This window comes from Stenella coeruleoalba, assembly GCF_951394435.1.
Source record: "Stenella coeruleoalba genome assembly, chromosome: 8".
NCBI lineage: Eukaryota > Metazoa > Chordata > Mammalia > Artiodactyla > Delphinidae > Stenella > Stenella coeruleoalba.
Window position 1 is genome coordinate 93,728,965 of NC_137154.1, and position 27,595 is coordinate 93,756,559.

Consider the following 27,595-nt stretch of genomic DNA (forward strand, 5'->3'; position numbering starts at 1 on the left):
ACAGACCCTACAAATACTCAAGTTCTTTCACAGAAAGGAAAGCACCTCAGAGCCACTAGGAAACAAGTGGTATTTTATTCCTTTTCGTCGTTGTTGAGGAGAGATCACGACACAGAGAACAGCAGTCCTGGTCACAGCGGCACGGTTTGGTTAGTTTCCACGAGAACACGATGAGCGGGAGGGGCGGGGTCTGATTTTCCACTCTCTTCACCAGCTTCGACCTCGTGCTGTTCCCCCTGCAGCAGGGCTGTGCGGAGCCCTGCCGGGTCCCTAACCCGCAGCACAGCCGCTGCACTTGCCGTTCTGGCCGGTGACAGGCGAGCAGAGGGTGCAGGAGCCCCCGCTGCTGCCTGGCCAGTGGGATGTGGACAGAGAAGCAAAGGACCCCTGCTCTCCCAGCTGCCCCTCCCCAGAGCAGCGGCCCCAGCTGAATGCACCCCTTCAGCCATCACCTGACAGAGCCTCAGTCCAGGGACAGGAGTCTGAGTCCAGACGAGCTGGGCTATAGATGGGCATCTTGGGAGCAGGAAAGGCTGGAGAAGGGGGTGGGGTTCCAGAGCCCACGGGGTTATTGCTGAGAAGATATGCAAGGGGCACGTTCCCCAGGGGCGGAGTAAGGTGGGGCAGATGGGCACCAGGGAAGGGGTGTAGCTGCCCCAGGGCAAAGCGGGCTCATCAGCTCCTTGCTGGGAGCCTCCCACTGCCAAGAGACCTCAGAACAGACTTGGTCCAGGGACAAATATGGAAGCAAGGTTCTTATAAAAGGAGTGAAGACGGGCCATGTAGAAGGATCACGAAGGTGATGTAAACCTTCCCAAGTCCCAAGCCAATCGGAGACTCCGCCCGTGCCCAACCCCTCCATCCACCCGTAAATCAAGAGAAGGAACTGGCCTCTTAGGGACAAAGCAGACTCCCGGGAGTGCAAGGTGATGGGGCCATGGAGAGCAGAGACGAGCTGACAGCCATATGGCTCAGCTCCTGCCCAGGAAAGTGGGGCCAGGTTCACTAAGATACAATGTCATCCACGAACAAGCAGCCACAAAGACCACATCATCAGACAGACACATACACACAGACACATGTCACAGGAGGGGGACGAGACCACAGGCTGCAGGGAGGCCGGGGTTGCATCATCAAGTTGAGGACAGGTGTCGAGGGGTTGGGGAGAGGGTGGGGGACACACAAGTTCTTGGCTTCTCCTGGGGAAAGATCTGTTGCTGAAGTGGCCGGTTTTCTTAAGCATCAGAATTTGCATCTAAAGGTTCAAGCAGCTGCCTTCAGGTTCTGGAGGTTGAAGTGAGAGAGAATTTAAATTAAAACGAAACTCTGGCTTCCTTTCAAAACTCTTTACCTGCTCGTCTCCCAGCCATTAATTAGGACAGACCCTCTGCCCACGGAAACTCCCAAGATGAGACCCACTCTGAGTGCCTTGTTCTCAGCAAATCAAGGAGGATGAGCCTGAGAAGCAGGGCCAGGAGATGAAGGTGGAGGAGGGGGTGGAGCTCAGGAGAAGGGCTCTCTCAGGGGGATGGAACCTGGTAGATGTGGAAAGGAAATTGTTAAACCCGGGATTTCTATCTCAGGACACCTCCAAGAATCGCTCACAGTCCTGAGACTCAGGAAAACAGGGTTTCCGAGGAAGTTCTAGTAAAAAAAAAAAAAAAAAAAAAAAAGACAACTGCTGGCTCAAGGCGCTCTCCCTGGAGCCTTCCCACACCGCTCCCCAGATTCCGAGCTGCCAGCTGCCATGACATAGACAGAACACCGAGTTGCAGCTGGGATGCCTGCCTCCTGGATTGGATCTACGTCAAACTGAGGCATCTTTAACCTTCCCGAGGCCCAGCTAGAAGACAGGAGGTAATGAGCCCCACTCTGCCCACCCTTAGGAAAGAATTCAAATGCTCCACAAGTACCCTGTGTTATTACCGTGATGGTAAAAGCTGGTGTGTCAGGCATTTTACATCCAGAAATCTCCTTCAACTTACGATTTAGGATAAAGTATATCCCTTGCTTGTGTGGAAAAAAAGGCAGAAGTGAGCTGATAGAAGACTGATCCCCGCCACGCCCCAGTATATTCCAGGGTATGTTATAAAGGGAGACGGGCAGGAGCAGAGGGGTGTAGTGAGATGCAGCACTCAACTACAAAGCCCTGAGCTCGAGTTCCAGCCGGTTACTTACTATATGTATGGCTACTCTGTCTGACCTCAGTTTCTTCATCTGTAAAATGGGGCTAAACCCCACCTGTCCTTCTTACATCTTCCGGCAGGCTTGAGTGAGTTTGTGTTTGTGGCAGCATTTTGAAAACTGTAAAGCATTTGTTACTTTCCTGCATTACTGTTGATATAATGAACAATGGAAACAGATACTAAATAGAACTAAAAACAGCGCCCCTAAACGTCAAGAACTGATAATGCTGGTATGGGGGGGTCATATACTATTCTCCCTACTTTTACGTAGGGTTGGAAAGTTTAAGACTAAAATGTTAACTTCAAAAAGCGGCCTGAAGGTACTCTCTGAATCATCACTGAAAGCCATTGTCTTTATGCTACTTTGACATTAGGAGTATTTCACTGACTAATTCTCTCCCAAGTCATGCCCACGTGGTAGCTAGGATGGCACCCTATCAACTTGACCGCTGGGTTGCTACGGAAGCTCTATTTCCCGACTGCTCATTCTGTGTGTGTGTGGTACACCTGGGAGGTTTCAATCCGTCTGTCTCATCACCCTTCAGACATGAGCCTCCTGAGAGCACAGCTCATAATAAAAGCTGGGCGCGTTGCAAGAGCTAGCCCAGTTCTTCCCTGATGACTCCTCGGCCGGACTTCAGTCAGAACGGTGATGGTGACAGGAAGTTGCAGGCAGACAGCATCTTACCTTCGTGCCTGAGGGCTGCACTTCAGTTCTCTGCTTTCTGGGGCTCTGTTGCTGGAAAGAGAACCAGAATGGAGGGTAGTGCATGAACCCCTCACCCCAGCGGGCCACCCCCTGCCGCAGCCGTGACTGTGCCTGTCTCTGGGGGGAACCTGACCCGCACAGCAAAGGTGACTCATGTGGATTTCGAGTCAGACAGGCCTGGGGCAGATCCTTGTCCTGTTATTCGCTTGTTAGAGAACCTGGCACGTTCCTTAACTTTTCTGAGTCCCTTGGTTGTAAAATGTGGAGAACGACGCCTACCCCGAGGGGCTGTGCGCCCATTAAATGAGAAGTGAAGCACTTTGTATCATGCCAAACACTAAGATTCCCTGTAAACAGCAGCCGTCAGGAGCAGCAGCCTGTTGGTGGAGGGGAGGGAGCGATGCACAGCAGAGCCCCGGGGACCCCCCACTCTGGCACTATGCAAGCACGTCTGACCGGCCAGCTCTCAAGAGACGACGGCACCTGGCAACCGTCCCCGACCCTCAAGCTGTAGGAGAACCCTTGCCCATTCCCTCCATCCCACCTGGGCGGGTGGTCCTGACACTCACCATTTGCAGTGACGAGGTTCTCCACCTGGGCCTCCTCGTCCCCTGGAGCCCTGCAAGAGGATGAAATGCAAGCCCGTCAGAGGTCTCCAGGGCAAACCCAGAGAGCATCGCCACTCACCTTGCTGGGGCAGGGCCCTAGGATCCTTCTCCTCCAAGTCATAGTGGATCATTCCCCACCATGGGGCTCATGGGGCGGGGGAGGCCAGGGCCAAAGGGGATGTAGTCAGGGGAGCTTACAGGCACCCTTCAATGTCGGCCCCTGAGAGAGCTAAGTACTGGGAAGAGATGGCCTAGGGCTGCATGGGGTCTTGGGTTGTGTCCTGCCACAGACTTTGGACTCCTGAGGTCCAGCGCTGCCCTGGGTTACCATGGTGGACTAATGGGTTGTGCCCTTAGGTGGAGGTAGAGGGTGGGCGAAAGGAAGCCCAACATTCCACAAAGCTCAAAGAACCTCATGAGCAGGTGACCACAGGTCAGTGTCACAAGTCCTGAAGAGAGGAGACAGATCTCAGGAGAGGCCCGGAGGCCCTCTGCTTCCCTTCTCCCAAGCCCAACTCAAGGGCCTCCAGACAAGGATCCAGCATCTTCTCCCCCTTCCCCCACCCCACACATACATCAGAAAAAAGAAGGATGGGCTAACCCTTGATGTTCTGACCTCTCCTCTGCCCCAAAGACTGTCTGACAATCCTCAAAACTTCCACCTCTACCCCAACACACACAGCCTGTTTCTGAGACAAGAATCCAAAAGCACACTCATTTGGGGTCACACACCACAGGCCCCTCCCTGTCCCCTCTTAGCGTCATCACCCCACATGTCCACAGCCATGGCATCCTTACCGCGGCTTCTGGTTAAAACCGCACTTGCATCTACGACCTGAAAAGCAAAGAAACCATCCAAGGTCAATGTCCTGGCTTAGCCACAGCAGGGCTGCCCAGTGAATCTGTGAGACTGTGCGAACAGCAGCCCCGACTCCTGGGCACTGCACGGTTTGCACAGCTGCATGCGGCGATCACTGGTTGGAGCAGGGCTCTTCGGCGGCCAAGGTTCAACCGTCAGCAGTTTGGATGGCTACAGCACCACTGTCTGCTTGACCATGTAAACGCAGACAGCTCCATGCAGCCCAGGCTCACGAGGGGAAACACACGCAGGGGCACACCCCTTGGAGCACTCTAAAGACAGCCCCTGTCTCCTCTCCTGTGACTCCCCCACTTGCGCCCTGATGGGGACAGCAGGGGGACAGCCACCTCCGCCCCTTCGTATCTGTGCTTGTTTTCATCGAGCACTTATTCTGTTCATTCTTCACTGTTTCATTGAGCACCTATTATGTGCCCAGCAGTGTACTAGGCCCTGGAGATAACTAGGAAGACAGACAGGCTCCTTCCCTCTCCAGAAAAGAGAACCGCCAGTCTCTTACACCGTTCCCCACTCACTTCACAGCTGCAGACATTGCCCTTAGAGTGAACAAAGGAACAAACAAACTTACTTAGGATAAGCAGGATCCCCACCGAGAAGAGGACCACAGCAAACACCAATCCCCCGATCCTCAGGGTCTGGTAGTCTGCCAGAGGAACAAGAGTGAGAGATGAAAGAGGGGAAGGGCCAGGGAGAACGTGTCCATCCCTCCCCTGGACGGGGCTGTGCCTCCCCCTCCCCACCCAGGGTCACTGTCCCTGCTCACCATAATGAAAAGGGTCCTTTTCTTTCTCCTGCTCAGCTGCTAGAAAAACAAACAGGTGTGGTCAAGGGGGAGACAGCTACACATCCTGATTCCCAAATATCCTACCCTGTCTCACAGGCCTCACTCCCCACAAAGGAATTCCTGGGAAACAGGGCCCACGAAGCAGAGATGCCCAGAGAAGCACGGAAGGGTGGGCCTGCCTGCCAGGGCCAGCCTAGAAGCCAAAGGCAGGTGCAGCTCAGAGCACCAATCAGTCTGCATTCACAGCATCCACATTTATTGCTCCTTTGTACCTTATGTCACCATCAAAAGGCAGGGTCTATTTTCCTCTTGTTATAGGTGGGGAAACTAAGACCACGGAAGGACACGTGACTTGCACAATCTAGAGACTGATGTACAAGGCTGACTCCCAAAGTTCTGGTTAAAAGTCTACAGGGACCTGGTGGGCTTGAGGGCTGGAACCCATGGGGAGAGGTGGGCAGGCTGGAATAGGGGCTGTGTTAGCTGCTGCCTTCCAGGACTTTCTTTGCTGACTAAAGGCGGGACAGCTGGTCAGACATGTAGAACCTGAGAGCCCCCCAACCCTAGTGTCCCAAAGGGCCTGGACCTTCCACCAGAAAGGGGTACTTACCATTGGCCAGGACCGCCGGGGCCAGCAGGCCGCACAGGTAGAGCAACACCACCTCCATGGCGTCTGGGGACGGAGGGAGGAAAATGACTCTCTGGGTAGGAGACTCCCCACTCCAACCCTCAGGGCCCCAGTTGGATTCCCACCCCGACTCTGAGCTCTCTCCACACGGTGTGAGGTCAGACAACAGAGCCAAAGCAGCTGACGTTTATAGACTCCTTACGGAGTGCTCTGCACGCATGAGTTCAATTACAACAGAATCAGTTCAACTAGCAGGCACTGTGACTAACCCATTTCGCAGGTGAAGAGGCTGAGGTTAAGGAGGTGAAAGGGCACTCATGGTAGCGAGTAGCGCAGTCTGGATCCCAACGCAGCTCAGGAATGCCTCTGCCCGGCTGCCTCTCTGGTGCCAAAGTCATAAAACCCCAAGGGCTTGGGAGATCACATCACCTGTGTCCTCCTCTCTGGGCCACCTAGAGATGTGGCCATCTCTAGCTCATTAAGATGTCTGGGACTTTCTGGCCTGGTTCCCTACAGCTGAGACCCACTGGCGGAAGTTCTTCTTTCTATCAGATTAAATGGGGCAGGTAAGCCAGGGGTTGGGGAGGAAGGCCTGCTGTTTCCTGGACTCTTTAGAGTAAACTCTGAAATGCTGACAGCTCTCCATCAAGGTACCCCTCACGCTCTCTCCTCCAGAGTGCCCAGGTCAACTCTTCCTATAGACTTTAGTTCATAATCCTCCAGATAGGTGGTTTGATTAAACAAAGGGAGCACGGAGACATGCTCTCTGAGCATCGGCGCCCTGGTCTCTCCTTCCCCAGAAAGGGCCTGAGACTTCTGCTCGTGAGCTCAAGCCCCTGGTCTCTGGGGTCAGTGGCCCCTGGATGGAGGCAGAGGGCAGGGCCGGTTGGTCCCTCCCAGGGATGGATTTCGGTGCAGTTACACACACCTCTTCCTGGGCTTAATTAAAGGAATGTGGTAAAGAGCCAGAGAGGAAAGGGGAATGAAACCCGAAACACGAAACCCAAGGCTGCTTCCTCTTTCTTAGTGGGGTGAGACTGGCAGCGGCCTAACCCCCTGCACACTGTCTAGGGGCCAGGACCATGCTTGCTCTGTCGGTTCACGCCCTATTCCGTTCCGGCCCCGCAGCCAGCAGCCCCCAGCTGCCCTTCACCTCCCAGCCAGCAGAGGTCAGAACAGCTCCATCCAGGGTCAGGCCAAGGCACAGACCCAGAACTCTGGACTCCCAATTCAAGGAGCGTTTCTCATAAGGCAGTCATTTGCCTTCAGTGCTACTTCATTTAATATTTGTATTTCTTTTAAGTTTCATATTACATTTTGTATGTACAAAAATATATGTGGGCTTCCCTGGCGCAGTGGTTGACAGTCTGCCTGCCAATGCAGGGGACACGGGTTCGAGCCCTGGTCTGGGAACATCCAACGTGCCGCAGAGCAACTGGGCCCGTGAGCCACAACTACTGAGCCTGCACGTCTGGAGCCTGTGCTCCGCAACAAGAGAGGCCGCGACAGTGAGAGGCCCGCGCACCGAGATGAAGAGTGGCCCCCACTCGCCGCAACTAGAGAAAGCCCTCGCACAGAGGCGAAGACCCAGCACAGCCAAAGATAGGTAAATAAATAAATAAATAAAATTTAAAAAAATATATATATATATATAACACACATGTAATGAAACATAAAGGAAACACCCATTAAGTAACTTAAGAACTAGAACTTTATACGTACTGCTACATTTACTTCTATTTTCCTCCAACCCATCCCTCTGCCTTACTCCCAAAAGTAAACAGTACCCTGAATATATATTTTTAATCAGTCCCTTGCTCTTCTTCAAAAAAAAATTTTTAATTAAGATACCATTCACATACCATGAAATTCATCCTTTTAAAATGTATGATTCAATGATTTTAGTATATTCAGAAAACTGCAACCATCAGCACTAAGAAACATTTCATCATCTCAAAAAGAAAGCGGGTCCCCACTGGCAGTCATTTCCCATTTTGCCTTTCTCCCAGTCCCTGACAACCACTAATCTACTTTCTGTCTCTACGGACTTGCCTATTCTGGACATTTCATATAAAGTATCATAACATACATGTCCTTATAGGTTCTTTGAGTTTATTCTATTGTTTTTTGCTTTAGATTTATCTTATGTTGGATGCCTAGTTCATTAATATTTAGCCTTTCTTGTTTTCTAATATCAGCATTTAAGACTATATAACCAGGGCTTCCCTGGTGGCACAGTGGTTAAGAATCCGCCTGCCAAGGCAGGGGACCCGGGTTTGAGCCCTGGTCCGGGAAGATCCCACATGCCATGGAGCAACTGAACCCATATGCCACAACTACTGAGCCTGTGCTCTAGAGCCTGCGAGCCACAACTACTGAAGACCGCGCACCTAGAGCCCGTGCTCCACAAGAGAAGACACCGCAATGAGAGGTCCACGCACCACAACAAAGAGTACCCCCTGCTCGCCACAACTAGAGAAAGCCCGCACACAGCAACGAAGACCCAACGCAGCCCTAAATAAACAAATAAATAAATAAATAAATAAAAAGACTATATAACCCTCTAAGTGCCACTTTCACTCCAAATATAAGCTTTGAAATGTGGCTTTTTGATTATCCTTTAGTTCTTAGCACTTTAGACTTGCATTATAATTTATTTGACCTGTGCATTAAGAAGCATGTTTTTAAAATGTCCCAATGTATAGTGATTTTTAATTTGCCTTTGTTACTGACTTCTAACACGTGCACTGTGGTCAGAGAATGTGGTCTGTAGGATATAGATACCTTGAAATTTACTGAGACTTGCTTTATGATCTACTATATGGTTATTTATTTCAAAAATTATATTCTGTGTAATTCCTTCATTGTTGGGAAGAAAGTTCTATATGCCCATTAAATTAAGATTATTAATGGTGTTATTTAAATTTCTATATATTTTCTCAGTGTTTGACTGTGTGACCTACCAAAAACTGAGATAGGTGCTTTAAAGTCTGCCACTGTGAGGAAGGATATATAAATTTATCCCTGTGTTTCTCACAATATTGTAACAGAAAGTTTAAAACTGTTATATTGTCCTGTGGGTTGGACCTTTTAGGATTATATAGGGATCCTGTCTTAAATTCCATTTTACTTTCTACTTTTCTGTGTCTTTATGCATTTTATCTTAAAAGAGCTAGATTTTTAAAAATTCAACCTGATTATTAACTGTCAAGTTTACTCCATTCAACTTTATTGTGACTATTGACATATTTGGTCTGATTTCTACCATCTGTTCTTCCCTACTTTTCTTACGTGTATTTCTCTTTTGACTTTTTTTTTTTTCTTATTCATTTTCTCCCTCTACTGCTTGAGAAATTACACAAGTTATTTCTAGTCTTCTGGTGGTTACCTTTGGAATTTTACCATTTGTATTTTCTATAGACTGAATGTTTGTGTTCCCAAAATCCATATGTTGAAACCTAATCCTCAATGAGATGGTATGTGGAGGTAGGCCTTTGGGAGGTGATTAGGCCATGAGTGGGGGGAGCCCTCGTGATGGGATTAGTGCTCTTCTAAAAGAGACCCCAGGAAGCCCTCTTGCCCTTTCTTCCATGTGAGGGGTCCGTGAGGAGACGCTGTCTATGAACCAGGAAGCAGGCCCTCGTCAGATACTGAATCTGCTGGCAACTTGACCTTGGACTTCCCAGCCTCCAGATCTGTGAGAAATAAATCGCTATCGTTTATAAGCCATGTAGTCTATGGTATGCTGTTATAGCAGCCTCTGAACAGACCAAAACAGTATTCAACTTAACAAAGATTTTAAAAGTCTAAAGTTAAAATGTATAATAGTTATTAGGTACAATACTTTTCTTGAAAAATACAAATCACCCCCTTCATGATATATATGCTATTACTGTACCAATTTTCAGTTCTTTTCTTAATCCTATGAAACAGACGCTAGTGTTTCTATTTCTTGGAAAGAACATTTGTTCAGATTCACCCACGTGTATAGTGGCCAGCCTTCAAGCGAGCCCCCAGTACGTCCTGGTATTCACATCCTTGTATACTCCCCTTCCACAGTGCACCAGGGTTAGTCTGTGTGACCCATAATATATGGCAGAACTGATATGTCACTTCCAGTATTAGATATAAAAGGCACCACAGCTTTCTTTTCCTGCTCTCTCTCTCTCGGATCGCTTGCTCTGGGGAAAGTTACCTGCCATGTCTTAAGGATGCTCAGGCATCCCTGTGGAGAGGCCCACGTGGCAAAGAACCGAGAGCCGCAGTTCAAAAGCCCACTAGGAAGTAAGGCTGCCACAAACCACGGAAGTGAGCCTGGAAGCAGGTTCTGCAGCCTTCACTGACTGCCACCCTGGCTGCCAGCTTGAGTGCAACCTCATCAAAGACCTCGAGCAAAACCACCCAGCTAGGCTGCTGCCTGACTCCTGACCCTCAGAAACTGTGTGAGATAACAAACGTTTGTTGTTTTAAGCTACTGAGTTTGGCGGTAATTTGTTATGTTGCAACAGATAACTAATACAACTTATTTACTAACTCATTTGTTCGTGATTCCTTTTGAATCTCAGACCTCCATCAAGCCATTTTCTTAATTCCCAGAGAACATCTTTTAGAATTTTCTTTAATGAAGATCTATTAGTTGTAAACTCAGTTTTTGTTTATAATTTCACCCTTCGGGTGGACAGACGCTAATGTGATCCCCAATAATTCCAACCTTCTAGTATTCAAACCTTTGTGTAATCCCCTCCCCTTGAACAGGAGTAGCAGCTGGGACTTTCTTCTAGCCAGGAGAGGGGTTATTAGGCGAGCAGGGCCCCTCCTGGGAGTAGGAAGGACACATATCAAGGGTTCCAGGCCACTAGTCACTGCTACACCTTCCCCTCAGCTCCCCCCAATCACCTCCATAGATGTTCACATTCAAGTTAATCCCCCACACACATACACACTGAATTCCTAGACGGGGTTATACGATAGCGGGTTCTGCAAGGGATAAACAGGTGAACAGGACAGGGCGGCAAGGTTTGAAAGCAGAGGGCTCTGGTGTATCAGCAAATGTGAAGAGAGCTTCACAAAAGGCAGAGACTACATTCAAGGTTCAGCCAGCAGGGCACGGAAAAGGGGAGCAGGGAATACAACAGGAGACCTGGGACATTTCCATGGAGGAGTTGACATTCCAGCTGAACCTTGAAAGCAGGATGGGATTTTGATGGACAGGGGTAAGAAGAGAGAAGAGGAAGGGCATTCTGGCAGAGGACAGAGCATGAGCAAAGGCAGTGAGAAGGGAAAATGGGAAGCGGGGATAACAAATAGTATTCAAGTTCGGTTCAAGTGGAACCTCAAGGTACTTCATTCAGTAGTGGTCACCTGGGCTTCCCTGGTGGCACAGTGTTTAAGAATCCGCCTGCCAATGCAGGGAACATGGGTTAGAGCCCTGGTCCAGGGCTCTGGTCCACATGCTGCAGAGCAACTAAGCCCGTGAGCCAAAACTACTGAGCTTGTGCTCTAGAGCCCCTGAGCCACAACTACTGAGCCCATGTGCCACAACTACTGAAGCCCACGTGCCTAGAGCCTGTGCTCCGCAACAAGAGAAGCCACCGCAATGAGAAGCCCGCACACCGCAATGAAGAGTAGCCCCCGCTCACTGCAACTACAGAAAGCCCACGCACAGCAACGAAGGCCCAATGCAGCCAAAAATAAATTAAAAACAAAACAAAAAAAGTGGCCACCTTTAGTGGCTTCCTCAGAAGGATTCTGAATGAAGTGGGGCAGGAGAGAGGGCCTTCATCCATTAGTAATGTCTACATAGCGCAGGAGGGGGCCGTGACAGCCATCTGCAAAGTATTTGCCATTTCTAGAGTAAGATACCTTCCAAAACAGTGAATAATTGGGTTGTGTAAAGCATGAGGGTGTGGGTGGTGAGAATTCTGGTAAGACACTTGGGAGACAGCCTCTAGAGGAGCTTGAATGCCAGGCTAAAGAGTAAAGACCTGTCTTTGTATTCTAAAGAAAACATTCCTGATCAAGTTACAGTGAGCTGAAAGAAATACTGTTACAGATTTGAAAAGGGACCAACTTCGCTCGGTCAAGCTGCTGCCCAGGCCTGGACTATACCGGCCACACCTCAGCACAAGCTTCCTCAGGGTGCCTCTTGGACCCCCACACCCATTTTTTTAAAATCCCGCTGGTACCCCTGGCACTGCCCTCGAGTCGAGTGGCCATGTACACATACAGAGCCTCTGACGGGACACAAAACGCCTTTCTCTCACTGATGCACCAGAGACTCTCTCTCTGCCTTCCCTCCCTCCCACACAGCCGCCCCTCTGTGTCCTACACCCTCCCAGTTCCCACACATTCCTTTATCCCAGAAAGGAAGCTGGGCTGCCTGGGGCTGGCTAGGGGGAGGGGGAGATTAAGAGGTGGTAGAAGTGGTACATCTCATTTCCAGGCCACAGAGTTTAAGAAGTAGATGGAAGCAAGGAGGGAGGGATCTTTGGAGGACGGAAAAGCAAGGCAGAATTGGGTGGAGCTGGGAGAGGACGTTCGGGAATATTACCTTAGCTTCCCGTGCATGTGAGGTCATGGACCCCCTACCTGGGGGGTGCCTGAGGACCTGGCTCCCTGGGAGGGGGCTCTGGCGAAATCATCACTGTTAGATGGGGAGTCTTGAACTCTAGATCATTCAGATCATCCTCCCCATGTAGAAAATGGAACCAGTCACATTTTGCTTCCTCGGCAGCATCTCCTGAGAAAGGATTGATTTTCCATTCATTTTTCTGCTCCCTTCCATGCTCTCATTTATCTCTACATTGGTAAACAGCTGACACGTTGGGCGGCAATAGCACATGCATGTTAATTTTCCTCCCTGATCTCTCTGCTGTCTGCACACTTGCTTTTCTGCATGTGCAGGAGAAAAGCAATCAGAAGAGTTTCTCCGGTGATTATCTTTCCATCTGAGTCACATAATTTCACATAATTGCTGGGTAGAAGCTGCTCAGAAAGAGAAGCCACTAGTTGATGATCCAGCATCAGGCTATGTTATTTTTGATTACACGCAGCAGCGAGGTAGATCAGAATACCCAGTTCTATTGTGAAAATAACTCAGAAATGACCTCCCTTTCAAATGTATAGGCTCCAAATTACAGTGGAGCATCATTATCTCACCCTCATCTCCGTCTCACTCAGCCCCCAAGGCCTCACCTCCCATCCCTTCCATCCCACCTGCTTGCCTTCCTTTGGGTTCAGCCCATCAAAAACATGCCCAGGGGTATCATCAAGGCCTGGGTACTGGCAGGATCCCCAGAGAAAGATGAGGCCCCCTCTCCAGACAGCACATGCCAGAAGGGAGCCTTTTATGGGGTCACAGAATGCCCGAGCCCCAACGTTTAGGCTTACAGGTTACCCTAGACACGTTATTGTATGATTTAGCCTATGACGTATCCAAACCTTTGCGACAAAGAAGCTGGTTAAAAGAAAATTCCACTGTATATAAATAGGATATAAGCAAGATCTGAGGTTTACCAGACGGAGTTAGAATCACAGAATGCCAGTGAGTTCGAATGACTGAGATAAAAGCTCTTACTTTTTATTTGAGGAGACTGGGGCCCCAAGAGGAGTGCTGCAGCCAATTCGTCCAGCTAGTCAGGGGCAGAGCCGGGCCCAGAACCCACGCCTCCAGCCCCTGCCTACTGCTCTGGTCTGCTGGGATTGGGCAGTGGGCGGGCCAGGGCCGGAGGAGAGGAGCACAGTGACGGCAGCAGGGAAGGCTGAGCAATGCCCGAGAGCCCTCGGGCAGCCCAGCCGGAGCCAGGAAAGAAGACACGGCACCTCTAGGAATGCGGGTGACGAGGGCAGTGAGGCGGGGAGCAGAGAAGCACTGCCAGGCTCCTGGGCTCTCCATGAGAACACCATCTTGGGAGAATTCCCTGGCGGAAATGAAAACTCTGGGATGGGAAGCCCATATTTGAAGCCTAGCTTGGGGCCTGGATTGGATATAAGAAATGATAATAATAATCACGATAAACAGCATACAGGTCAGGTGCTATTTCTGCTACTTTAAGTATTCATTCTCATTTAATCTTTAAAAGTAGCCTGTGAAATATGTGTTACCATCAAATCCATTTTAAAGGGAAACAAATTGAGGCAGAGGAAGAGCAGTCCCCTGGGGAGTGAGAGCTGGATCCCAAACTTCTGCCCAGCTCAGTCTGCTTCCCTGCTGGGGGTAGGAAGGGTAATCTTCCTGCTGTGAGTCCTGGATTCCAGCCCGCCCAGCCCCACATCCCAGGGGAGGGCTCACACCCACTCAGGGCAAAGGGCCATGATGGGCCACCTGCACTGCTGCTCCCAGAGGGCTTACCTCCCAAGCAACTGCCACTCTGTTCCTTACTCCTGTCCCAGTCCAGCGGGCTTAGGCTGCAAGGCTCAGCCCCCTGAGAGAATCAAATGAACTCTGCAAAGAGGGGTTCCTGCCTCTGGGTGAACATTTACCAACCAAGCCCTCTAACATTGTTGGCTTCATACATACTCACGAGAGAAGGAGACAGCGGCATGGACAGTGCCTGCCAGCTCACCCCCAAAAGAGAATTTCTATTCCCTTGTTGGACAGAGAGCTGTTCACTGGAGAGGGTGATTTTTTTTGGTAACAGATTATGGGATTTATGCTGTTGATTAGGTCAGAGGTGACAGCATGGTGTCGGGAGCAGTGGGGGATCAGCCAACTCCCCTGCCCACTCCAAGGCTATTACAAAGGTCAAGTGAGATAATATATGTGAAGGTTCTTTGTAAACTGTGAAGCTCTGTGATAAGAATACCTAATATTTATTAGGCATTCATGGCATGCCAAGTACTGTTCTAAGTGGTTTACGTGTACTAACTCATTCAATCCTTATAGTAGTTCTAGGAAATGGCTCTGATCATTCCCATTATACAGATGGAGAAACTGAGGACACAAAGGTTAAGCAAGTTGTCTAAAGTCTTTGCTCCCGAGTCCTCGCTTTTTTTTTGAATTTTATTTTATTTATTTTTTTATACAGCAGGTTCTTATTAGTTATCTATTTTATACATATTAGTGTATATATGTCAATCCCAATCTCCCAGTTCATCCCACCACCACCACCCCGCCACTTTCCCCCCTTGGTGTCCATACGTTTGTTCTCTACATCTGTGCCTCTATTTCTGCCCTGCAAACCGAGTCCTCGCTTTGAACCACTCCACCATCCTGCCTCTCTGCCACCCGGTGGCGTTGGGGCCTTGAACAAGTCACTCTACCTCTCAGAGCCTTTGCTTCTGAAACTGTAAAACAGGAACAATAACAGGCATCTCAGGAGCTGGGAGGATTAGATGAACCAGCCTCTGTGCATGCACAGTTAATTGCCCACACCTTCCCCTCTGGAGGGGAGACAGCTCCTCCCCCACTCCAAAGCTACAGGTCTACTGGGGACTGCCAATCACAGCCCCTCCCTTGTTGCTAAAAGGACTGGGTTTGAGACTTCGGTATTCCCCCAGGGGCTGTCACATCGTCCGGAGGCAAGGGAAGAAGGGTCAAAGCAGCCAAGCTGTGAAATCTGGGGGTGGGGGGATCTGGCGGGGGCAGTCAGGCAGCAGCTCACAGGTGAAGAGCCCGTGGGAGAGAAGCAGGGAGAAGAGATGGGGACAGGGTACTGGCTGACCGTGCTCCAGCTCATCTGTTCTCAGCCCAGCGCTGCTCTGCCCATCCCACAGGCCGGCCGGCTCTATGAACCGGTAATCCCTGCCTTGCCCCCAGGCAGATGCAGTGCTGTTTGGGTCATTTGCGATGAAGAGATACCATGTCACAGCCGAGCACTCTGCATGGTAAATACCAACTGCTTTTTAAGTGTCAACTGTTGATTCTATCACCATCCCCCCAACTCTTTCCTCAGCTTCCACCTTTATTATCTAGCTTCTCTTGGGAAATGGGGAAGAGATACAGAGAACACAGCTGGGGAAAGGCCCCGGGTGCCCCCTTTCACTTCCCAACACAGGCGGGGGACAGGCCTCAGCCCGCAGAGGAAGCAGGCAGAGGAGGGCTCTACAGTTGCAAAAGGCTCCCCAGAGCCACTGGCCTCCAGAAAAACAGGCTGCATCACCCAGGGCCACCAACAAGTGGCGTGGGGAGCTCAGATCTGCCTGGGACAGCAGGGACGGGGCCACATGGGTGAGCCCCTACCAAGAGACACAGAAGCAAGACAGGACCTGAGACAGAAGAGGAAAGAAACCCCAGAGGAAGAGCGGCTGAACGGGGAGGGGCCCAAAGAGAAGTGCGAGACAGGCAGGCAAAGGGAAGAGAAAGGAAGAGTCTGCAGGACAGAACGGAGGCTGGCCAAGGGGAGGGGCTCCCAGCAGAAACTGAGCAAGAGATGCACACGGTGACAAAGCAAGGAGAGGCGGAGACTGCTGAGAAAAGAAATCGGCTTTGTAGAAACATCAAGCAAGGCCCCACGCTGTCGCCCTCCCCATGAGGCCCCAGCTGGGCCTCCATCCTTGGCTGCCTGTGTGCCTCCACCATACCCTGCCTGCCCCAGTCACACGGGTGCTCCAAAGAGCAGAGAAGGGAAAATGCCCCTGGGCAGGGCGTGGGGAGGAGAGTCAACGGACAGCTGCAGCTCCTGGGAGAAGACATTTCATCCCCCTCCCTGACTGTAGGACAGCTGCCCAGGGGAAGACACAGGGTCTCTGCTGTCCAAGCAGCCTGCTGGGCAGGGCCGAGCAGACTTCTGCTAGACTGGGATACTGTGCACCCTGGTCCTCCTGCCTCTTGGATTTAAGGGAGGTTGAGGCAAGATATATCAGCTCAGAGACTCTTGTCCTACAGCCCCAGACCCTCGAGTGTACCTGTGGCTGTCGTTAAGACAAAGGGGGACCGATGGTGTTGTGTACGCTCCCCCCAACCCTGCTCCTGCTACCTGCCCACGGTGGCTGAAGGGGATGATGAGGGTGATGGTGGTGATGTTGATAACACCAAACATCTGTAAGACACCCGACTCACCAGGCAACGTCACAAGCATTAGCTCAAAGGAACATCACAACTGCAGGCGATGTTGGATATCATTGCCATTTAACAGATTAGAGAAGGTGAGGCTCCGAGTTGCCTCGTTCAAGGCCCCACAGCTAACAATGGCACAGCTGGCATCGGCTCCTAATTCTGTGGATGCCACACGCTAGGCCCTTTCCACTCTTCCTTGCTGCCTCCCTGGCACATGTGGCAATGCATGGGGACTAAGGGAAATCAAAATGCTGACCTTGATCCCAGACCATTCAGGGCTCATTGGACGGGAGTGTTCTTACCCAGGCCAGGGGAGAAAAACCAGTGTGAGAGAATAACCCAAATAAAAGTAAATAGCTTTATTTAACTTTGGCATGTATTATGTCATTTTTTTCCCTTTCACAGTTTCCTGCTCAACTCTATTCTGTCTACTACGACTGATGTGAAGGCTGGGACCCTGGAGCCCCTCAGGAGGTAGGAGGAGGCCTGGCATATCCTTCAGCCATCGCTGGCCCCCAGCTGTTCACAGGTCTTCCCGTTGCTCCCAGCTGAGCTTCAGCACTACCACGGGCTCTCTTCTCTCCCTCCCCAGTCTCCCCACAGCAGCTACTGGGCACCCTGATGCTCTCTGCCTAGCAGAACATCCGTGTATGTATGCAGGGAGCTACACAGCATCCCAGACCAGTTGTAGGGCATCCTGTCCATTGGAGCTAAGCTCACAGGGGATGCCAACAGACTACCAGCCCAGCAACTGACAGCCTTTCAGAGCAGACTGCCAAGCTGCAGATCCCCTTCTCTTCTGGTATGGTTCAGAATTAGATGAGGGTGTAGAATTGAAATAAAGACCACCCCTACTCAAAAATATATCCACGCCCACAAGATTCTCCCAAGGAGAGAGTGCTTAATTCAACCAAATGCTTCGTTTAAAAGGTAAATACTTACATTCCTAACAGTTATTTATATCTCGGCCTGAGTTATTTAATCAGATTGCTTTCCAAAGAGCTGAGATCCGCCTGCACTTAGGTGGAGAAATTGGTGGAGAAGAGAGGATAATTTTGGAGCAAGGTGTAATTTTGGAAAGAGTGGCATCATTATCCTTCCAGTAACCAAATTAACAAACATTTCTTGATGGCCTACTGCTGCCCAGGACCTTAGTCATCACTGGGGGAGCTGCAGCAACACAGTCCCTGCCTCACGGAGCTTACAGTCTTAACTGAGTTCACAGGATTTCCTCCCCGCCTGCCGAACTCCACGTGGTGTCGGTGGCAAAGTCCCAGCCACGCTGACTCCTGCGCTATCTCTTATCATCTTCTCTCCCGTTGCTCGCTCTATAGTTCAGACCCTCATCATTGCGCCCCTGGGCTGCTGGTATGCTGATCACTTCTCTCCCAAACTCAAGTGTATCATGGTGCTTCCATATTCTATTTATTTTTTTAAAAATCAAAACTTTTATTCTGGCATATAAATACCTCTAAGTCTATCCCTTTTCTATCCTTTCAGTATTTTCTCTCATTACTTTCAGCTAAGATGGTCTACTCCCATCCCCTGCCACGCATGTTTTGATCTCCAGGCCGTTGTATATTCTGTTCCCTCCACTTAGAATGCCCTTCCCTCCCCTGTTTATTCCAGTTCTCAGCTCTGGCTGCACCTCAGGATCACATGGAGAGCTTTTTCATAATAATAATGGGGATCAACTATGTCCCATCAAATTCTAAACTCTGGGGGTGGGACCAAGGCATCAGTAATTTTTAGAATCTCTCCACTCATTCTAACGTGTAGCCAAGGTTGAAAAATGCTGTCTTTGTCCAACTGCCACTCCAGCCCACGGGCTGACTTTCTTTCTCCAGCCTGTGACCTGTCATTAGCACTGATCTGCCACACAGCACATTCTGGTTTAATGCTCTCTTTAATAAGGTTCTCCTGCCTGGAAGCTCTCTGTGCTACTCCACAACTTGTAAGACCTGGGGCGGTGCAGACAGCCAGCGAGTGCTGGTTGACAGATCGATGTTTGTCTCGAGGAGTGGAAAGCACAGCTCTGATCACCAGGCCCTGGAACCCTGCTGAAGTGGGGGCACTAAAAGGGACTGGAAACCCAGCGCTGTCAACATCGACAGTGATGAATCGTACTGAGGGTATGTACCCTTGATCTGATGTGATAAAAGTTGCACTTTACCTTTGTGATTCTCCTCCACCAAACCCATAAGCCCAGTCTTATCACGAGAAAAACGTCAGCTAAATCCCCATTGAGGGGTATCCTGCGATATACCCGACCAGTCCTCTTCAAAAACTCTCAAGATCATCAAAAACAAGGCAAGTCTGAGAAACTGTCAGAGCCAAGAGGACCCTAAGGAGACACGACAACTAAATGGGATGTGGTTAACTGGATGGGGTCCTGGAATAGAAAAAGGACCTTAGGGAAAAACTAAAGAAATCTGAATAAAGCATGGTCTTTAGTTAATAATAATATATCAATATTATTTCATCAATTGTAACAAATGTACCACACTAATGTAAGACATTAATCGGGGAAACTGTGCAGGAGGGTTATATTGGAACTCTCTGTACTAGCTGTTCTGTTTTTCTGTAAATCTAAAATTTTTCTTTAAACAGTCTATTAAAAATAACTTAATAAATTTTTAATTCATTTTAAAACAAAACAGCTCCCCAACCACACATGCTCACCTTCCTGGCAAGCGGTGTGGAGCCCTGTGCTCTGCTGGTGGTGTCTGATGTTTCTGTGATAGGGGCTGGGCTTCTGGGTCAGACCAGAGCCAAAATCCAGCAAAGGCTTTTAGAGCTGCCTTTTCAAACAAGTGCTTTGGGTCCAACCAGAGGTTGCTGATGGACCTGTACCCTTCAGAGGAACATGCAATGTGTTCCCTTGATCTGCATGTTAAACGCTCATCAAATAAGCATAAACATAAATTATTCTCTTTAATAGCCTAACTATAAAATTCCAGAGAAGGGCTGAAGAGCAGAGAGAACTCAAAGCCTGGGACTCAGGAGAGAGCAGAGGGTGGTGACATTCTCACAGGCCGAGGGGCTCATAGTGGCTGCTGTCACTTTACTGAATTCCCTGCACTGCCCCAGGGCAGCTGGACCTCCTTACAAGCAGGGCCGGGCCTCTGGCCCCCATCATCGCTGCTGACACCCACCAGGGTGGCCCTTTCCTACCAGGTCCCTCTCATCACAAGGGCCCTCAGGCCTGGCAGGGCCCCCTTGTGTAGCCCCATCCCTGGGTCTGCCCCACCGTCCTTCCTTCAGGGAGGAGGGCAACCCACAGCTGGGAGGCTGGAGGCTGGGCCCGCTGGGCCCCATGACTCAAAGCTCTTCCCATTCCGTGAGCCCAGACCCAATCCAACCCGGCTGCACAGGGGGGGCATGGGAGGGACAAAACTGCTTTATCACGTACAGAGAACTTACTATTTTAACTCGGAGGCACCTTTATCTTTAATGTGGGATTACTTCTGAGGCAAAGGAAGAAAAGACCTGACCACAAAAAGAAATAAGACCCTTTCCCTAGAAGCGGACACACCGAATTCACAAATCACAAACACAGGCCTGGTTTCTAAAAAGATTTCCTGGAGCGACCTGAAGCTGGCCCACCAGCAGGGTCAGAGGGCCTTGCTTCCCCCTCCCCCATCACTGCCGACTATGACCGTCTTTGCAGCGCCATCCCAGACATCACCCTGTGGGCTTGTCCCAACAGCCCTCAGAGGCAGGCACACAGGGCAGCGTTGTGCGGCCAACCCCAGCACAGGCCGGTGATACAGTTGTCCAGAGTGAGTAAGGGAGCGGGACTATGCCTGCCACCTGCCAGCCCAGGGGCCCGCGCCCCTGCCCCCCGGGGGATCTCAGTCCAGTTCCGGGGAGTCTGGATGGTGGGCAGCCTACTGACAAAGGCCCATTCAAGAGAGGCCAGACGAACAGTCCTAGCGGCAGAAACAGAAACTCGGAGCAGCGGCCAGAGGCCCAGGGGCCAGGCCCGAGTAACCCTGCCCACAGCCAGACCACAGTCCCTGCCCCTTCCAGCCTCCGCTCAACAGCCCACCTCCTCTGAAAGCACAGCTCTGGGCGGCGCGTTTGAACCTACAGGGCACTTTGTCTATGCTCACGTTGTCTTGAGGGTAGAAATGACACGGGGATGCACCCTGACCCGTGGGCCTGCATACCTGGAAACCCGCCCAACCTGGTCCCGTCGCCTGCGTGGAGGTTTACCCGACCTTGTTTGTCTCTGCTTCGGGAAATGCACTGTCTCCTCCCTCCTGCCACACGCCTCATTGCCCCAGTTCCCACAGAGCCAAGGCCCATGCCTGTCTCCAGGTACGACCATCACGACCATGTGCGTCTCTCCCATCAGACTGTGAGCTCCTTGGAAGCAGAGGCACATTCTAGGCATCTCTGAAGCTCCAACACTTTGCATAGTAGCTGCTCAGTAAATGCCCATGACTGAATGAATGGATGCTTCAGTATCATTATGCCTTTAGTCATAATCCAATCTAAGCCCAGAACAACCTGAGGATCTGTGTGGAATTTTAAAGGAATTTTAAAACTTTCTCAGTGCTCCCCTGCCCCCACCTCCTCCAGCCAGCTCTCCAGGTCTCCGTCAAGCCCCAATCACCAAAACGCTGTGATGAATCAGCTTCCTTCCATCGCCTTCAGCCCTTAAACACCTCCAGACCTCCGACAGGGTCTGACTCTTAGTTTTCAGACTCTACCAAAGGAACAGGCAGACTGAAATGACACATGGACATAAAGGAATGTATCCTTCAGGTATGTGTGGTGGGTACCTGGGTAGGAGTGACAGGTGGGAGAGAGCTTAGAGGGACAAGTGGGCTTTCACCGTGCCCTGGTGGGTGAGGACTTTTTCCCACATATGTTCAGTTCACAGATGCTCTCTGGGCTTTCTCCATGTCTGACACTGTGCCAGGCCCTGTCTGGGGCAAAAAACAGACCTTGCCTTTGAAGAGGTGGGAGCGGGTATGGGGAGCAGGTGTGGATATAAGTAGCTAAATGAAGGCTCAGTAGGCGTGTACCCTAAGGGAAGAATCAATTGAGCATTTCAGGGGTACCAGGAAGAGGAAAGCTTGTCTGTTTACTTGGAATTAGGAAAAGCTATTTGAAAGAATAAGCACTGGAGAGAAGCCTCAAAGGATGCTATAACAACAATAATGTCATTTTAATAATAACCATGTGTCATTATTATTACTATTGTTATTATTATAGCAGCTAGTATCTACTGAGTGTTTACCATATGCTGGGCACCAAGAAGCATTTGACATAGCTTACCCCTGGCTCAAACCTCATGCCCATTTGACAGATAAGAAAACTGAGGCTTAGAAGAGTTAAGAAAACTAGGAAGCGTCAGCACCCAGATTACACCCCAAGTCTGTGCGTCTCCAAAGGCCGCTACCCGCTACTCAGCTGGCTGGAGTGAGGCAGCTCATTCCTGTTAGGGCCTGAGTGGAGGCCGAGGGTAGGAAGTGCAAGGCTCAGGATGACCATCTGGAGAAGGGGTCTGGAGAGATGGCTGCAGCCAAGTTCCTGAGAGCCTCGAGGGCCAGTGCCAAGTACCTGTCCTCATTAATAGGCAACGGAGGGCTTCCCTGGTGGCGCAGTGGTTGGGAGTCCACCTGCCAGTGCGGGGGACACGGGTTCAACCCCTGGTCCGGAGGCTCCCACATGCCACGGAACAACTAACCCCACGCACCACAACTACCGAGCCTGCGCTCTGGAGCCCATGAGACACAACTACTGAGCCCACATGCCACAACTACTGAAGCCCATGTGCCTAGAGCCCGTGCTCCGCAACAAGAGAAGCCACCGCAGTGAGAAGCCCGCACACCGCAACGAGGATCCAATGCAGCCAAAGATGAATAAATAAATAAAACAAATAATTTTTTAAAAAAATTAAAAAAAAAAGGGCAATGGAGAGGTCGGACATATGGGGCCACAAGATCAGTGGTAAAAGGATGGGGGCTGAGAAAGTGGAAGGGAAGAGGCGGTCACAATGGTCTGGGTGAGAGACTGCACCGGGGTGAGGTGAGAGGGTGCTCGGGAACCTGTGAGCTCATGCCTGTGTGTTAGGTACGGAGATTACGTATGTGTGAGAAGGGGAGAGTGTGTGCCAGTGTGAGCGACACACGAGCAAGCGTGGAGCCCTGCTTGTTGAAGAAGGACGTTGCAGGGCCTTCCCAGGGGAGGTGCGGGTAAGGTCAGCTGGGGAGAGAGGGAGGGACAGGGCTAATGGATGGATCTACCGGTGCAGGAGGGCTCCGGTGAATGAAACCAGCATCTGACTTTCTCACAGCTCTGTGGGTCCTGGGAAGCCCACAGGGCCTGGCATAGGGGAGGGACTCAGTTAACATTTGTTCAAGGGATGGCTTGTATGAATTTAAGACCTCGCCTCTTGTCCCTTCCCAGGCCTGGCTTTGCCCTCCAGCTGCATGGGGGGCACTGTCATTCCAACTAGATCCTCCCTCATCCCTGGCTTCAGATCAGATCTTCTGCGCTCAGCAGCCACCTTCCCATGGTCCCAGCCTGGTTCCCAGGGCCCCAGCCCCGCTCCCCCGCGCATCTTTGTAACAAGCGTGTTCCTGTGTGAGCTCCAAGTTGACTTCATACTTTCCCAGGTCAGAGGGCCCCTCCTCCTTCCCATTCCAGAGAAGAGAAGATGATGCCAAATTGGTCCCAAGCTTTTGTCTTGGCCAGAGACACCCTGCTTCTCATTAGAGACAGAAAACCCTGATCGGCACCTCCCGTCATGCTCTCCAGCTGGTCCAAGGCTCTCCGTCCAGAGGATTCATAGACCCAGCAAATGATGGCCTTGGACCTCATCCTCTCCAGAGACCACATCTCCCAAGACTCCACCCAGCCCCAGTTTTCATCCTGGCAGAAGAGACCAGGTGCACATGGTGTCCAGGGGGACCAGCTACTGCAGCCGGAGAGAAAGAAGCCCAGTCTGAGCTTCCTCAGCATCTCCTGGCCCACGGGGTGAAAGGGGAGGCCTTCTCCGGAGTGACCGGAGACCAGCCCCTTTCCTGCTCAGCTCAGCTACAACCCTGTGTTATGAAATCATGAGTACAGTTTGGCACCCGGAGAGAAAAGGGATCTCTTTCAAGACTGTACAATCTATAAAAATTAGGAGGCAGAAATGCCTTAGAAATCATGAAATCTAGCCCCTCTGCTGACGGACGTGGAAACAGAGGTCTAAAATCGTGGAGGCTTTCAGTTGCTTGAGATCAGTCTAAACCATTTCTGACTTTTGCCAGAAACCCCGTTTGCATCCTAAAGGATATCTGTGGCATGAATGCACTTCCCCCTGGAGCACAGCCAGGACTACAACCTGGGTCTGTCTCCAGTTCGCAGCCTTTCTGCTACAGGCTCTCTGCCTCCAGGGGCTGTGCCTGTCATGACTGGTTTGCTTCCTCCAGGGTGTTCAGGCAGAAGCTGGTGGGTGATTTGTCAGACAGTGAGTCCTGGGGGCTGCCTGGCACAGTCTGCCACCCAGATGGCAGCCAGCTAGGTCCAACAGGGCTGGGCTCTGACTTACGGGGGGTCTGGTGGGCTGGCTTTCCTATGGCTGTGGGGAGTTTCCAGGGTCTAGGGAAGTGCTCCTCCTGGCCCCTCTCCAGGCCACATTCTCCCAGAAAATAGGATGGAGCAGGCTCCCCACCCACTAGGGCACCCACACTTTGAAAGGGATCCTGGTCCCCAGAGGATTGCTGGCAATAAAGAAAAGAAGGCAAGTGATGTGGGACAGGAAGTATGGGGGTCACAAATCCTGGCTAAAGAGTCAGAGGCCTCAGCCACAGCTGGGTGTGTGACCCCGAGCCTCAGTTTCCCCATCTACGTGATGTCCTGATTGGATGTTCCCCTTCCGGCTCTGAGAAATCTAGGACTCTGAGGTCAGGGACTGTGTCTTCCTTCTCACCCTCATGGCCCTAGCAATGAACACATTGTAAGTACTTAAAACAATTCCTTGAATAATTGAATGAAATGGGGCCTAAGTCAGTCCAGAGATCACAAGGCGGCCAGGAAGGAGACCCTTGCCTCCGGTGACTACCACGAGGACCCCTAGAGAAGCGACAGGTCTTAGAAAAGCCCTGGCAATCCAGGAGCCCTCTGCAAACCCACTTCCTCTCCTAGATGCACAGATGTGGCTGGCGGAGCCAAGGAGAAAGCAGGAAAGTGTACCTGGGGGAGGGAGGATAGCCTGGACCTCCTCCCTGCCATCACCCTACCTACACTTTCTACACTCACCTGGCTCCTCTTTCTGGCTCCCCTCTCCTCCCAGCCCCCATCCAGGCTTTGTCTCCTCTCCCTGCCCTCTCTGCTCTCCGCTCTCCGCTCTCCAAACACAGTCACACTTTTCCTCCCTCCTCTGGGGAGGCTCAGAGCCTTCTGCTGGTCCCAGAGCTGCCTGATCCTCTGCTAGGCAGGAAGCCTCAGCAGCAGAGTCCAGCCTCCTAGGAGGGGCCAGGAGCCTCAGGCTTTCTCAGGGTCACGGCAGGTAGAAAGCTGCCATGGAGAGATTTAAATTCTGGTCCATGCCCTGCCTCTTGCATCTAGCTCCTAGGAGAGGGGCTGCCCTCTGAGGACATCTGGAAGTGCATTCCTCTCCACCTTCTTCTGCAGGGTTCTTGGGGAGGTGTTTCCTTCTGGCCTTCTTGAGCCTTCCCCTACATGCTCCTTGGCACAGAGCTAGGAAACTGCCCTCTCTCTTCCAGCCAGAGACCTACTGTGAAGAAGTACTGCGTGTGTGTTGGGGAAGCAATGGGATGTTATTGCTGGTATGTGTGAAAGCACACACCGTGCGATGACAGGGTGTACGTGTGGCATTGGGGGTGACGTGTTGTGGTGTGGTATATGTATGGTGTATTCGGCGTGTTGTGTGGTGTACGTGTGGTATGATATATGTGTGTGTGGTGTGTTGATGCAGTGTGTGTGGCAAGTAGGATGTGCGGTATGTGTGTGAGTGTATAGGTGGTGTGGCAAGTGTGCATATGTTTGGGGTGTGTTTGTGATGCGTACTGTGTGTTGGGGGGCCTGGATGGGGTAGGGGCCACATCACTTTGAGCTGGGAGCTAGCTAGCTCTCCAGGGTATCCTACTCTGAGAAGTCAGGGATAACCAGTATCTAGGCAACCATGTTGGGGGGAGGGGAGGAGATATGGAGGTAAAGAATGGGCAGGAAAAGGAGGGAGGCTGAGAATTGAAGAGGGGTTTCTATGGCAACTACTGGGCAGGTCACGTGAAAAAGGCTAAGTTGCGGAAACAGATATACATATCCACACATACACAGTATGAGGGTCCTGGGCCCTCACAGAGGGATCCTTCAACAGAGGACGTGGGCTGCCCACTGATCCATCTCCAAACCTGGAAATCTGGGCCCAGCCAGAGAGCACAACGCCAAGGAGACAAAGCAAGTGGAGACAGAGGCCCCATTCGTGGCGAGAAGCCCCGGCAGCCACAGCCCACCGTGTCTGGAGGTGGGCAGCAGGGGCCTAGCCAGGCCCATTGCTCCAGTGTGGCTGCTCCCGGCTCCCACCGTCGGGTGCTCCCTTTACCCGCCACCACTTGTAAGAGCCCAGAAGCGAGCGCCAGTAGCCCGGGCAGCCCTTCCAAGTCTCCATGGAAGCCCAAGAGACACAATGGGGAAGGCTGTGCCAGGGCCAGCCCTGCTGGGGAAAGAGGGCTGGGTACCAGGAAAGGAGGGAATGGGGGGGGGGGCGGTCAGGGCCCCCTGGAAGAAGCTAGGACTGGTTAGACGAGAGGAGAGGAAAATTGATGCAGACACTCTCATGAGCCCCATGCCCTGGAATCAGCCTTCCTTATCTGCCCCCATTCCCAGTGGCCACTGCCAGGCCCAGCTCTCCCTGTCCCCCAAGCACCGAGCCAGCAAGTTCCATTTTGTATGGTTATGTGTGCGCACACACAGCCGGCCCCCTCCCTCTCTTCACCTCCGCACACTCCACTTAAAGAGTCCAAGCTTCCAAGTAACAAAGGAAAACCCCCTGGACACAGCGGAGAGCAGCCCTTTCCCCTTCTCCCAAAACCGTAGCCCCAAGCTCCAGGTAGCGGCAAGCCCCCTTCCAGAACACCTTCACTCCCACCGCCACGGCCTGCCTCCCCTCGGCAGCCCCTCTTCTCTTCCGACGACCACCTCCGGGTGTCCATCCGCTGCCCGGTTTCCGCGGCCCAGGCGGCAGCTGCCCGGCGAGGACCGCTCACACCCACCGAAACAAACCAACCCTGGCAGCATCCCGGCGCCCCGCGATCTGTCCCCACCCCAGCCTCTCTCCCTCTCCGGAAGAAGAACCCAACTTTGCCACGACCGCAGCCACTTACCTGCACGGCGCGGTCCCCTCCGAGACAATCCCAGGAGGATGCGCGGAGTCCAGAGGAGCCTGGGAGCGGCGGGGCTGGGGGCAGGGCTGTGGGCGAGGCTTTCGCTTTTTTCCCGCCTCCCCTGCTGGGAAGGGTTGGAGCTTGTTGGAGAGGCGCGTCCTGCAGGGGTGGGGAGTGGTGGGCGGGAGCTCAGCCGGGGCTGGGCTCCGGGGACCGCGATGTCACCGTCCGCGGACCTCCGGCTGGCGTCCGCGCGCAGACCCTCTCCTGCTCGCCGCGCGCCGCCGGCTCCTCGGAGCGCGCCGCCGCTGCTCCCGGGTGCGGGAGAGATTCTTTTTCAAAGGGCGGGCCGCTCCGAGAAGCAACAGGAGACCGCCGTCGAGGGCGCGGGCCAGCGCCGGCGCGCATTCGCCGCCAGCTGTGGCTTTTTGGTTTTCCTCTGCTGAGGGTGGGGAGGG

General features: G+C 51.8%; 1 protein-coding gene across 2 annotated transcripts; it reads right to left on the minus strand.

Moving 5' to 3' along the window:
* Positions 1 to 27,194, minus strand: LOC307190974 (FXYD domain-containing ion transport regulator 6). Of its 2 annotated transcripts, none has more exons than XM_079930493.1 (8): positions 27,138 to 27,194; positions 5,775 to 5,837; positions 5,144 to 5,179; positions 4,949 to 5,023; positions 4,302 to 4,338; positions 3,465 to 3,514; positions 2,875 to 2,925; positions 1 to 1,284 (listed from the first exon to the last, which is right to left on the minus strand). In XM_079930493.1, the coding sequence occupies exons 2-7, from the start codon at positions 5,830 to 5,832 to the stop codon at positions 2,897 to 2,899; spliced, it is 285 nt and encodes a 94-aa protein (XP_079786619.1). In that variant the 5' UTR covers positions 5,833 to 5,837; positions 27,138 to 27,194; the 3' UTR covers positions 1 to 1,284; positions 2,875 to 2,896. The 2 variants fall into 2 exon arrangements, with proteins under 2 accessions (XP_079786619.1, XP_079786618.1); XM_079930492.1 differs by having other exon boundaries at positions 2 to 1,284; positions 5,144 to 5,182; positions 27,138 to 27,193.
* Positions 27,195 to 27,595: the final 401 nt, after the last annotated feature.